The 15002-nt window shown below is 35.4% G+C and overlaps 1 protein-coding gene across 1 annotated transcript in view; it reads left to right on the top strand.

Moving 5' to 3' along the window:
• The first annotated feature begins 13688 nt into the window (after window positions 1-13688).
• The window catches only part of LOC136847222 (carboxypeptidase D-like), a 237813-nt gene continuing 236499 nt past the window's right edge, over window positions 13689-15002 (top strand). The window contains exon 1 of the mRNA XM_067118685.1: window positions 13689-13824. Coding sequence (XP_066974786.1) covers window positions 13814-13824 — 11 coding nt within the window. The 5' untranslated portion in view covers window positions 13689-13813. The remainder of the gene's footprint in view (window positions 13825-15002) is intronic.

Here is a 15002-nt window from a genome sequence, read left to right as displayed (position 1 = left end):
TACACTTAAGCATAGGGACAATTGCCTTGTGTTGTATCGAAGTAGGAACCATCCTTATTTTATGGTATTCTGTGGAAGTTACGAGGAAAAAGGCCTCTAATGGTGATTTCAGTTTGCTTCAGTCAAGCGTCCCTGCAGAGCAAAAATAACGAAATGTTTACGGAATAAGGATTATGGAAGGCCAATGCAGTATAAAGAAAGGGGTGTTAAACTTTATAAAATGTGCATGATGATTGCGCATGAAATTAGTGTTATGAACTTATGCGGGATTAACCTACTGGGTGAAGTTCTTTTATTTTTAATTTCATCGATTAATGTTTAAGAAATGGGAAATCATTCTTAAGGAAGAGCAGCTGAATGTCCATTATATTTGAAGACGAAGAATAGATAAGTCAGTTGCTGGAAAATGATTTTACGTCCGTTAAAAATAATGATAGGTTTCCCTCATCTCCTTCCTCTTTACCTCCAACCTTTCTTTCTCTTTCTCTGTACATGTCCAAACCATCTCAAAATATTATTTAGCATATTTCCCATACCAGCCTTCTGTAGATTAAAAGTTCTTCCCAGTACATGAAGTTGTTACCCATTTCATTCCTTTTACTGTACCTCCCTTCATGTTCTCTTCCATCTTACTTTCTGCCCTCTCCCAACAGTTGATTCATAGCGCAACTACGAGGTTTTCCCTTCTGTTTCACCTTTAAGGCCTTTTTACTGTCAATATCCGTTTCAGCGCTGAATGACCTCATAGGTGTCAGTGCTTGGCCTTTGGTATAAATTTTATATTCTATTCTGTTCCATAAAGTTATTACTGCGTCTGTCTCCATCTGCAACTTTGGTCAACCCTTTTGCGAGAGACGCAATGCACTTATTAACGTGTCTGTGTCTCATCAAAACAAACGCATTTATATATATATGTTCTCCTCTCTGAAAAGCAAGTGGGATTATTATTATTATTATTATTATTATTATTATTATTATTATTATTATTATTATTATTATATTTAAATAGTTTAACCAGACCACTGAACTGACTGTCAGCTCTCTTAGAGCTGGCCCGAAGGATTTGAATGAAATACCAGGTCCAGGCCAAGCACTGGGACCAAACAGGTCATTCGGTGTGGTGATGAATGAATGAAAATGAAAGTAAAAGCTGCACAAAGCACTTGCTTTCGCACTGGAACACAAACACGCACGCAATAAGTACATTTACTCACGCTTCCATTCATACACATACTAAAAGGAAATTAAAAAAAATTAAATTCAGAATAATTAAATTAAATAACATTTAAATTTTTTTTAATTCCTTAAATGCCCTAAGGTTTTCCGTATTTTCATTATTTTCTTATTTTTATATTTTATCGATTGAAATACAGTTCTTCATTAATGTTAAAGTTGGAATGACTGAAAATCGTTCAGCCCCGTAGGGGGTTAGTGCCGTTAGTGCACTTGACGGGGTACACTAGGCATTACTAAAGGTTCTTTGCAGCGTCCCTTCGGCCCCTAGCTGCAACCCCTTTCATTCCTTTTACTGTACCTCCATTCGTTGGGAGAGTCGGTAGAGCTGTGGACTGGCACTCGCCAGGCCCGAGTTCGAGTCTCCGGCCGACTGATGAAGAGTTAGAGGAATTTATTTCTGGTGATAGAAATTCATTTTCGCCATAATGTGGTTCGGATTCACAATGTTGTCGGTCCCGTTGCTAAGGAACCAATTGGTTTCAGCCACGTAAAATAAGTCTAATCCTTCGCAAGCTCCTAGAGAGCTGTTAATCAGCTCAGTGGTCTGGTAAAACTAAGGTACACTTTTTTTTTCCATTCATATTATCTTTCTTCCATCTTGCTAGACTTATCAACCCTCTCCTAACAACTGCTTTGAGGTTTTCCTCCTGTTACACCTTTCAAACCTACCTACTCTCAGTTTCATTTCCAGCGCTGAATGACCTCGTAGGGCCTAGTGCTTGGGCTTTGGCCTAAACTTTATATTCCATTCCATTCCATTCCACTCCAAACCGTTCAGAAAACTCGCTTAAAATCAGACTTTCACTTTTTATTTCTTTCATTACCAAAAATGTTCAAAGGCACATTTCTGCTCTTCCTTGCAGAACTTCAAGTCCCTCCTTTATATCGCGCATTCTGTAATCTGCCCCTTTAGTCATGCTAAAAATACAGAAAAATGCCGAAGTTTCTTCGGCGCACCGAGTTTTCTCAGGCCAGCGTATAACGCTATATGAAACTTTCAGCCCGCCCCATGAAACTCCGCCAGGTACGGTGGTGGCTGTTGTTGCAAACTAGTAGCAGTGCCAGAAGTACGATTGTGGCTACGCTTAACTGTAATAAAATAAATTATTGAGGCTAGAGGTTGCAATTTGGAATGTTTGATGATTAGAGGTGGATGATCAACATAACAATTTGCAGCCCTCAGCCTCAGCAGTTTTAAAGATCTTGGGGGACAGAAAAGTGCGGACGGACAGACAAAGTTATTCAATAGTTTTCTTTACAGAAAACTAAAAAAACGGTATATAACTGGAAAGAAGAAATAAAACCGCGAACATGTGAATATTGTTGGAACGACCTCAACAACTTCATGGATTTATCAGTCCCAATTTTGGCTGAATTTCAGTTTTTCTCTCCTTAAAATATCACGAATAACTATTATAATGGTCGGTTGGAAATATCCAAAACCGGGCGAAGTAGAATTCAAGTGGATGTTTATTGACACACTTCGAAACAATCCATTCAGCGTTTTTTGTGAGCGTAAGGGGGAGGGCCCTTTGTAACTTTCGTTTCCCCATTATATTTCTGTTGTGTGTCCAATTTCGGAACTCTGCGTTCGATGTTGACCAGTTGTTCAAGGTCAAAGTCAAGATAATAATAATAATAATAATATTAATAATAATAATAATAATAATAATGTAAAGTAGACGATCATTCACGTTCCAGTTGATAAGAGGAGAAAAAGATCGATTAAGTGAAAGTTCTGTTTCTATATTAATTTTCTGTTAAAGAAAACTTGAGATGGCCATTTGTCTGTCCGTCCGCACTTTTTCTGTCCGCCCTCAGATCTTAAAAACAACTGAGGCTGGAGGGCTGCAAATTGGTGTATTGATCATCCACCCTCCAGTCATCAAACATACCAAATTATAGCCCTCTAGCCTCAGTATTTTTTTTATTTTTTCATTTGCAGGCAAAGTTACCCATGATTGTGCGTCTGGCACCGCTATATTTACCAACAACACAGGCCACCACTGGCCCGTGGCTGAGAGTTTCGTGGCCGCAGCTGAGAATTTCATGGGCCGTGGCTGAGAGTTTCATACAGCATTATACGCTGTACAGAATATTCGATTGCGCTGAAGAAACTTCGACGCATTTTTCACTTGTTTTTTCTTGTTAAGTAACAGGGAGGAATAGAAGCAGAAATTTCCCCTCAGTTTCTTTTTCTCATGTCGATACTAAATGAAATTGTCTGAGCAGTGACAATATAACAGTCCACATTGGAGTGGTGACTCAATGATAAAGGAACTTGACTCATTTCTGAACTTCCGAATATCACGTTCATAGATTGAGGCGAGACTCGATACTAATTTAAAGGCATTACGCACGAACGGTGCTTTGTGCCGCAATAATACACACACACACACACACACACACACACACACACACACACACACACACACACACACACACACACACACATATATATATATATATATATATAAAATATGTAAAACTAATATACATTTATATATATAATATATTACATATATATCACTGGGTATATATATATATATATATATATATATATATATATATATATATATATTATATATATATATATATATATATTATATATATATATATATATATATATATATATTTATATATATATTATATATATATATATATATATATATATATATATATATATGTATATTGAATTTTATTTATCAACATGTGTTTGTAATTTTCTTACAGAAATTTTTTTCGCACAGTTTTTTCAATTTAAATAATAGTATGAAAAATATAAAGAAAACACGAGATAACTTATAGGGAATTAGAGATGAGAAAACAAAAATGACAAACGGCACGCGCCGCTGAAGAACATCGCTCAGAGTAATTGGGGAGCCGCTGCAAAGGCTGGGCTCGACCCCGCAACTGAACTGCGGGTTATCACATCAAAGAGAAGCATCATGAACATTCTGTTTCATGTGTACAGCCGTTAATGCAAATGAAATGTTTTGATTGTGCTTCGTTTGCAAAAGGTTTTCTTTTAACGTAGTTTCGTCAGTGAAACAAATAGCGGTGTGGGCCAGAGTTTCTGATGTATTGAGAAGGCAGATTTTACACACGAAAACACACACATAATACGAGTATATTTGTCAGTATATATACACATATATGTATTTATATATCAGTTTATATATATATATATATATATATATATATATGTATATATATATATACATATATATATATATATATATATATTCAGAGTTTGAGTATAGTTGGTATAAGTAAAAAGGTGGATCAAAGTTTGTATTGTCGGGGCAGGTGTCGTCAGCCACCGCAGAATCCACAGGGATGTGGATCCAGCATTTTGTTTTTATCAGGTGCCTCTCCTGTTTTCCCTGTAAGTTTATTATATATATATATATATATATATATATATATATATATATATATATATATATATATATATATATATATATATATATATATATATATATATGAGTAACCTAGTGGGAAAGACATCCAAACATGACGGAAGTGGCAGACTGGAACTTTGTCGACATAAAGTGAATTTTATTCAGTCGCGTCTGGCCTGGTGTCTAGCAAAGCAAAACACTTACTCCTTTTATAAAGCTACACTTGTTTCTGTTTCTGTCGTCTTTCTGCGACAGCAGCCATGTGCAAAAGGGAAAGAGAGGGATTGAGAGAGAGAGAGAGAGAGGTTAAGAGGGAGTCTCATAAGTTTATGAACTACTTCGTCAGTTAAACATTGGTTTTTAACGTATAAAAGTTTTACCGACTATTTTTTTTTTTATAAGATGTTTATGTCTGAGGCCAGAAGAAACGGAGCACCTCGCACGGTGTTCTGTAGGCATTACTTAAGGTTCTTTGCAGCGTCCCTTCAATTTCTCATATCCTGAATAATAATAATAAGAATAATAATAATAATAATAATAATAATAATAATAATAATAATAATAATAATAATAATGATAATAATAATAATAATAATAATAATAATAATAATAATAATAATAATACATAAATAAATAAATGATAATGAAAATTGTAATAATAATCCGAGCGAAAAAATGGTAAAGAAACGAAAATATTTGAGAATGACGTGTTTGAACATAACGTAAATATTAAGAGTATATTCAAATAGATAGAAACAGCGGGAGAATGAAGTGTCTGAACAAAAACGTTAACATTAAGAGTATATTCAAATAGATAGAAACAGCGGGAGAATGAAGTGTCTGAACATAACGTTAACATTAAGAGTATATTCAAATAGATAGAAACAGCGGGAGAATGAAGTGTCTGAACATAACGTTAACATTAAGAGTATATTCAAATAGACAGAAACAGCGGGAGAATGAAGTGTCTGAACATAACGTAAACATTAAGAGTATATTCAAATAGACAGAAACAGTGGGAGAATGAAGTGTCTGAACATAACGTAAACATTAAAAGTATATTCAAATAGATAGAAACAGCGGGAGAATGAAGTGTCTGAACATAACGTAAACATTAAGAGTATATTCAAATAGACAGAAACAGCTGGAGAATGAAGTGTCTGAACATAACGTTAACATTAAGAGTATATTCAAATAGATAGAAACAGCGGGAGAATGAAGTGTCTGAACATAACGTTAACATTAAAAGTATATTCAAATAAATAGAAACAGCTGGAGAATGAAGAGTCTGAACATACGTAATCATTAAGAGAATATTCAAATAAATAGAAACAGCGGGAGAATGAAGAGTCTGAACATAACGTAAACATTAAAAGTATATTCAAATAGATAGAAACAGCGGGAGAATGAAGTGTCTGAACATAACGTTAACATTAAGAGTATATTCAAATAGATAGAAACAGCGGGAGAATGAAGTGTCTGAACATAACGTTAACATTAAAAGTATATTCAAATAGATAGAAACAGTGGAGAATGAATGTCTGAACATAACGTTAACATTATAAGAGTATATTCAAATAAATAGAAACAGCTGGAGAATGAAGAGTCTGAACATAACGTAAACATTAAGAGAATATTCAAATAAATAGAAACAGCGGGAGAATGAAGTGTCTGAACATAACGTAAACATTAAGAGAATATTCAAATAAATAGAAACAGCGGGAGAATGAAGAGTCTGAACATAACGTAAACGTTAAGAGAATATTCAAATAAATAGAAACAGCGGGAGAATGAAGTGTCTGAACATAACGTAAACATTAAGAGATTATTCAAATAAATAGAAACATGGAGAATTAAGTGTCTGAACATAATAAACATTAAGAGAATATTCAACAAACAGAAACAGCGGGAGAATGAAGTGTCTGAACATAACGTAAACATTAAGAGAATATTCAAAAAAATAGAAACAGCGGGAGAATCAAGTGTCTGAACATAATGTAAACATTAAGAGATTATTCAAATAGATAGAAACAGCGGGAGAATAAAGTGTCTGAACATAAAGTAAACATTAAGAGTGTATTCAAATAAATAGAAACAGCGGGAGAATCAAGTGTCTGAACATAACGTAAACATTAAGAGTATATTCAAATAAATAGAAACATGGGAGAATCATGTCTGAACATAACGTAAACATTGTTATATATTCAAATAAATAGAAACAGCGGGAGAATGAAGTGTCTGAACATAACGTAAACATTAAGAGATTATTCAAATAAATAGAAACAGCGGGAGAATGAAGTGTCTGAACATAACGTAAACATTAAGAGATTATTCAAATAAATAGAAACAGCGGAGAATCAGTGTCTGAACATAACGTAAACATTAAGAGATTTATTCAAATAAATAGAAACAGCGGGGAGAATCATGTCTGAACATAACGTAAACATTAAGATATTCAAATCAAATAGAAACAGCGGGAGAATCAAGTGTCTGAACATACGTAAACATTAAGAGTATATTCAAACAAATAGAAACAGCGGGAGAATGAAGTGTCTGAACATAACGTAAAACATTAAGAGATTATTCAAATAAATAGAAACAGCGGAGAATCTGGCGTCTGAACATAACGCAACATTAGAGATTATTCAAAAAATAGAAACAGCGGAGAATCAAGTGTCTGAACATAACGTAAACATTAAGAGTATATTCAAATAAATAGAAACAGCGGGAGAATCAGTGTCTGAACATAACGTAAACATTAAGAGTATATTCAAAATAAATAGAAACAAAGGAGAATCAATGGTCTGAACATATGTAAACATTAAGAGATTATTCAAATAAATAGAAACAGCGGAGAATCATGTCTGAACATAACGTAAACATTAAGAGATTATTCAAATAAATAGAAACAGCGGGAGAATCAAGTGTCTGAACATAACGTAAACATTAAGAGATTATTCAATAAATAGAAACATGGGAGAATGAAGTGTCTGAACATAACGTAAACATTAAGAGAATATTCAAAAATAGAAACAGCGGGAGAATCATGTTCGAACATAATGTAAACATTAAGAGATTATTCAAATAGATAGAAACAGCGGGAGACTCAAGGTCTGAACATAACGTAAACATTAAGATTATTCAAATAAATAGAAAACAGGGAGAAATCATGTCTGAACATAACGTAAACATTAAGAGTATATTCAAATAGATAGAAACAGCGGGAGAATGAAGTGTCTGAACATAACGTTAACATTAAAAGTATATTCAAATAGATAGAAACAGCGGGAGAATGAAGTGTCTGAACATAACGTTAACATTAAGAGTATATTCAAATAAATAGAAACAGCGGGAGAATCAAGTGTCTGAACATAACGTAAACATTAAGAGATTATTCAAATAAATAGAAACAGCGGGAGAATCAAGTGTCTGAACATAACGTAAACATTAAGAGATTATTCAAATAAATAGAAACAGCGGGAGAATCAAGTGTCTGAACATAACGTAAACATTAAGAGTATATTCAAATAAATAGAAACAGCGGGAGAATCAAGTTTCTGAACATAACGTAAACATTAAGAGTATATTCAAATAAATAGAAACAGCGTACCGAAAGATAATATATTTCTGAGAATTTGTGTTGGGAGAAAAACTGAAACAATGAAACCGGCCACCCGCCTTCAAAGTCTATCCTATTGCATCGTCAGTCGAAAACAAATATAAAAGAAAGCATCCGTGATTTTTTGATTACTGAAAAGGGGATTTCATGAACTTTTTTTTGTCAGCCTCCACAGGTCTGCATTAAAGTCATTCCACAAAAAAATGAATATATAAATAAAAATGGGAAAAAAACCTTATGTATCATGCACTTACAGGTTTTTGACTCCTTGTACAAGTTATTTTACGATAATTGTTCTTTTTTTTTTTTTTCTTTAAAGAGACCAAGATTTCCATTAAAGTGCTAAAAAAGATCTTAGATCGCATTGAGTAGCGAACTTATATGACACGCTTGTATGTTTTGGATTCATGGTATCATTTTATTGTACGAAATTTTATTTTGCCATTTTCTGGAGAATTTTATTCAAAACTCGTATTTTTTCGTTTAAGTGAAATTTGTAGAGAAAAAAAGTCTCTCTGCAATTTATAGTATATTCATGTAAATTTGTTGCTGCTGGTAACATCTTTTTACGCGTATGTGTTCGAGAAACAAAAATAAGATTGTAGAACAGAACAACGCTTGATCTGGAGTGGAATAGAGAATTTAGGCCAAAGCCAAGCACAGGGACCTGTGAGGTCATTCAGCACTGGAAAGGGAATTGAGAGTAGGTAGGTTTGGAAGGTGTAACAGGAGGAGAACCACGCAGCTGCACTATGAAATAAGGAGAGGGTGGATAGCAAGGTGGAAGAAAGAGAATATGAATGGAGGTACAGTAAAAGGAATGAAAGGGGTTGCAGCTAGGGGCCGGAAAAAAACCGTAGATTTGCGGATTCTAGTACCCATTAATTATAAGCAAATTTGTCCGTTTCGAGAGATTGTTAGTTAATTCCTTGTAGAAGGGAATCATCATAATTTTTATGATATAAGTGTTGGTTCGTTTGTTTCTCTTTCTACGAGATTTCACTAAGAAAAATTATTCTGTCGGGGTTTTAAGTTATAAAACATTCCAAAAATATGTAAACATTCTAAAAAATATGTAAAAATAGTCCTAATTGAGAGACATGCTTGCAAATCATCTAAATTAGTGGGCTGCATGAAAATTGATTTTTACTAGATGAAGAAGTATACATAGATTTTTTTTACCTCTTTTACTTTGATATCAAAGTAAAAAAGTTTGTTGAATATCTTGTCCTGATTAATATTATAGAATTGTAGATTCTTTGGCTTTTGTTACGATGAGATTTTAGGACAGCTCTTGCTAATTCCTTCTGAACTAATGAAAATTATATCAAGGTTGTACGAGTATATTCAAATCCTTCAAGAAAAAATGAAGTTTGTAGAAAAGGTTCCCTCATAATGACATGCACAGACTTTTGATGACTTGATATTTTTTGAAAAATGTTTCTGTCAGATTGTATGTTTTTTTTTAAGTCATTAAAACAACTTGGTTTGTCGAATATCTTGTCCTGTTAATATGATAGAATTGTAGATTCGTTGGCTTTGTTACGATGAGATTTTAGGACAACTCTTTTGCTAATTCCTTCTGAACTAATGAAAATTATATTTCATAATGAAAATTATATATCATAAACCAGCAGACTTAAGGTTTTTGGCACCGTGTGATTTAAAGGAAACTTTGCTGTGCTTGGGAGGGGTCCCTTTTATTTTTGATGTAAAAAAAAAAGCAGATTGTAGAAAAAATATTGTCATTATTTAAAACTCATTTCTACTTTTCCCTTGAGATTAAAAATAAATGATTTTTTAATCAGAGCTTTGGTGTAAAAAAAAAAAATTGTGATGCAGAAAAAACCGTCTTAATTATTTGATGTCTAGATTTGTGGTTTCTTGATCGGTTACATAAAATAATTTCTTTATTTCCCTTCTTTTCAGATTTATAAGAGACATGTGTTCAAGAAAAGGGTTTTCTGCAATAGCGGAGCAGCGTGATAGTAAGTGTTCTTAATACTTTACTGTTGTTAGTAGTTTGACGCACTTCCCTTCCTATCTAATTGTCTGTGTATCTCTGTATATCTTTTTATCGTTGTATCTACTGTATCTATCTATTTAATTATTCACACAACACGAATATATATATATATATATATATATATATATATATATATATATATATATATATATATAGATATATATATATATATATATATATATATATATGTGTGTGTGTGTGTGTGAGAGAGAGAGAGAGAGAGAGAGAGAGAGAGAGAGAGAGAGAGAGAGAGAGAGCGTATCTGTCTTATCTGTCTGTCTATATACACACACACATATATATATTAAATATATATGTATACCTGTATATATATAAAGAGAGAGTATTTGTTCATATGTAGTTGTAAATATTTGTAAATCGTTTGATTTTGCATATAAACATGCCCTTAAAGTTTGTGTATGTGTGTGTGTGTCTCTGTCTGTGTGCGTGCGCGCCCGCGTGACTGTTTCCTGGCTGTGACAAAAGAAAAATTGTATCCACATCCTCGACGTTACGGTACAATTTGGCAGTCTGCTTCTTCTTCGCCCTTATGTGCGAACGCATGCGCGTCTTGTAAGTGTAGGCTGAGCGTACGGGAATATCACGAGATCAGGTAAAGAAGCACTCGCTCTCGTTCCATGTTTCCTCGTTCGTCGTGCACTTGTACGCACGCGCAGAAGCATCCATCTTAAGGCGAATGCATAACTGCATGCATTAGCATATTCAGCATACTACCTATACGAGTTCCCTCCTGTTCCTTTACTCCGCTTCCGTGCTTTGGAACTCTCTTCCTGTCGCAGTTTTCCCCGACTCTTCACGTGTATATTCATTTATAGAGCTCCCATGACCGTTTCCTTTGAGGTAAAGCTTCCCGCTTTATTCCTTTTCTCCTCCTTGGATTCGTTCGTCGGGCTTGGGCAAGATGTAGGCATTGCGTTGAGTCGTTTCGGTCGTCTCTGCATTCCGAAATCAACTGGAGTAACTGGATGATGCAATAAAATAGGCTTATGTTTGTGGCTAAAATTGGAGCGGGATGTTTGGACTGTGCATAAAAATAGACGGATGTTTTATGGTTTCATAATTACAGCCTCAACTTCAAACATTTATCGATTGATTGACTTGCATGGTATTGCAATTTGGCGTTACAATTACCATTGTCATCGACGAAAATAAGTGATTGTTTAATATAATCGAAAGAAAAATACTTTTACATCTTCTCACCGAAGGAAAAAGACATTTATTAAACATGTAGTACATCTTTCAGTCGTATTTAAAAGAAAAATGTAGCGCAGAAGGAACCTACGAATGAAATATGCTTCTTCTTCTAAGATCGGAAACGATTCCTAGTGGAAGGTACCACCACCAACAGTGCCACACACGGCAGTGCCAACCAGCCATCCTTCAGTCAGGCCGCTTAGTAGTAGTAGTCCTGGGACGTTCCATTAACCAGTTGCTGGTGATCGGCGGTGGCGAGCAGATGTTTCGCCTCCTCTCTCTCTGTTTCCTCCTGTCTCTCTCTCTCTCCCCTCACATTCGCGCCATACTCAGGCACAGCAGCAGCAGCCGCCTCCCACCGACGCTCCAGAAACTGTCAGCCAAGATTTTTTGGCGGGAATATTCGGTGGTTTTGGCGGGCAGCTCCCGGGAGCGTTGCGTTCTGTGCTGACGACGATGAAGCTGCTGTATTTCAAGTGCCTGTAGAGGTGTGCAAAGTGTTTGTTTGTTGTCGGGGACGGCTGATAAACGTTGATGGGGGGTAAATGTATTAGGCACGTGAAACGGCGAAGACAGCATTGTTAAAGAGGGTATGCTGGCAGCCCGTCCTTCTCGCCAGCTGCTATTCGTGTGCATCTATCTCGACCATCTGCCATCCACCCACTCAGCGGGCTCCGTTCGGCATTGTGTGATACAGCTGTAGAATGCAAGTGGTTATCGCACCGAAGGTTTTCGATCGTATGTCGAGCGATTCCTTTGTTGCTTGGCTGTAGCCGAGGGGGACGGAAAGCTTTAGCCGTTTGCCCTTCAATGTGATTATCGTTGTCACCTTCGTCTGGAACGCCACATATCACTCTCAGGAAAACAAACAAATAGATCAAAGGATAGATAAAGCCATATACAAAGATAAAATAATATAGTAATAAACAGAGATAACAAAGATAAAGAAATAGCAAGATATAAGTAAGATACATGAATTTTCATAGCAAGATCAATTAGGTAAAGCGATATTTAGAAATACAAGAGTAATATACAAAAATATAGGAAGGCCAAAGAAATATAGAAGGAGGTAAACTACAGTAAGGTACGAATAACTCAAATAAGTAAAGTATTGTACTAAAAGAGATAAAATACGCAGAGAAACAAAGCGGGAGACAAAACTCGTTTTTTCATTCCAAAGCTTTACAGAAACAGCGTAGTCTTTGCCAGTGCAGGAGACCGTTCCTCGATGTCTTCAGTGCTTGGCCGTTGCCTTTCGTAGCGTAGTATAGGGGTTGGAGGTTCATCGTTCGTCCTTCGTAGTTTCTCCTTTGAGATCGTTATTTTTCCATTACGCGTTACATGAGCTAGATTCATCTTTCGAGTTGTCAGTCGTTGCTAGATTTATCCTTCGGATTGTCAATCGTTACCTCGTCTTTCATGTTACGGATCTCTTTTGATAAGGTCTGACCACGTTATTAGATTTTGAAGTTTAGTGTCATGTTGTACTCATAGAGATTTCAGGATTAGATTTATTCTGAATGTTTTTTAGAATGTACTCGGATTAAAGATTTGGAATTTAATTTTCGGATCACATTGTTTGTTAGATGGTTGATAAATAGTTGTTTCAGGGTTAGAAGTAGCAGTGCAAATTTTACAAGTTGGGCCAAGTAAAAGGTTTCGAATATCTTTCCTTAGGTGAGAAGCGGAACAGGTTTTTATGTCTTATACGAAAACAGGAATATTTCCGGAAAATAAATAAATTTTTCTCATTGACTTCCTCTGTCCAAGCGATCTAATAGAAGGTAACGCATATTAAAATTTAAAAGTACAGTTGTTGCGTAATTTGCCAATTGTCTTTTATGCATTATTTAATATATGTGTATTTTATGAAGTATAGGCCTCTTTCGCTTGCTGTTGAGAGCAAGGAATTAAACGCTTGAAAGATTTAAGGGCAGTTGGCAATTTTTTGGGAAATTTTGCACATTTCGTCGTGATTTTACTAAATTATCCCTGTGGGATTTTCCAGTTTTTCCCCCGTTTCCAGTAACACTATCGACGCCTCATGTTAAAGAATTCATCCCTATAAAGTTCAGAGGGTCTGGCTAAGATTTCCCTCTGACGTTGTTATTCTCATTGTATCCCCAGCTGAGCTCTCTCTCTCTCTCTCTCTCTCTCTCTCTCTGCATTCTTCATTCGAAGCGGTCCTTCTCCGAAATCTGAAAAATTGATCTGGAACGCAGAAACATCTCCAAAGGGGGCCAAGACTACGGCACCTCTTCCTCCTCCACTCCCCATACACCATCCCCCCCGGCCTCCTCCCCCACGGCCACCATGGAGTCCAGGTAAGCCTCTGAAAACCCCCCATCTAATGAGAGAAGGCGCAGGTCATTACGAATGGACAACGCAGGTAATTAAAGATGGACCGGACGACGTTCGGTTCCAGTCTACGGGGTTTTACTGTCGCATTTCATTATAAATGTATCATTTAATTGATTATTATTATTATTATTATTATTATTATTATTATTATTATTATTATTATTATTATTATTATTTCAGTTTTTGTATGTTTAATCGGTATTCATCGTCACCAGCGCCACGTTAAAGGGACCTATAAACAATTTTGCTAGTGTTCGAGACCCTTACTTGCTTGGATGCGTTTCTCTTGCGTCATGGTATGCCGAATGTCGTGACTCTGTTGATTGATGATAAATGCTGTTATTCCTATCATTGTTTTAATTCAGCTGTTTGTTTTGGTTGACTTGTTAGTGCTTATATGATTTTTCTCTGTGTGGAATTATACTGATACTACTGCTTTATATAATTTTGTTGCTGTATTTCTCCGGAATTCATTATTATTATTATTATTATTATTATTATCATCGAGACTGAAGATTATTAAATATATATATATATATATATATACATAAATATGTATATGGTATATATATATATATATATATATATATAATCTTGTTGCTTGGTCTGACCCTCCTCTCTGAGGACTGGTAGCTTCTATCGGACTGGTAATTTGCCGCAAGTTCCAGTAATGGTCACTGAAATTTACAATTCAACGGAAGCTTGTATTCATTTGTGGTTACCCATCCGGTGCCTAACCAGGCTCAAGGTAAATGTTTAAACCGCCATCTTGGAAAGCATTAACCCACGTCTGTAGAGGCGTTTTCTCGTTAGTTTTGCTAATAGGATCAACCTTTTATCCTGCCGCCATGTTGTCAGCCGTGATTTGACATCTAGGTTCAGCATTGTCGAAAGAGTTCCTCTCTCTCTCTCTCTCTCTCTCTCTCTCTCTCTCTCATTGATCAAATCCTGTGCAAAAATTCCTTACGATACTCTGATTATGTAACTGCTTCTGTCCTTCTCTCTGTGACACTCACACACGTCTGTACGTATGTTGATAATTGCTCAAATTATCTACAAGATTGCTACCTGACGATAACTGTCTCTCTCTCTCTCTCTACTCTCTCTCCGTCACGTACGCTGATACATTGCTCAAATTATC

Source organism: Macrobrachium rosenbergii, chromosome 16 (genome assembly GCF_040412425.1).
Source record: "Macrobrachium rosenbergii isolate ZJJX-2024 chromosome 16, ASM4041242v1, whole genome shotgun sequence".
Classification (NCBI taxonomy): Eukaryota; Metazoa; Arthropoda; class Malacostraca; order Decapoda; family Palaemonidae; genus Macrobrachium; species Macrobrachium rosenbergii.
Note: the sequence above shows the minus strand (reverse complement) of the source record. Positions and strands in the feature narration are given on the sequence as shown.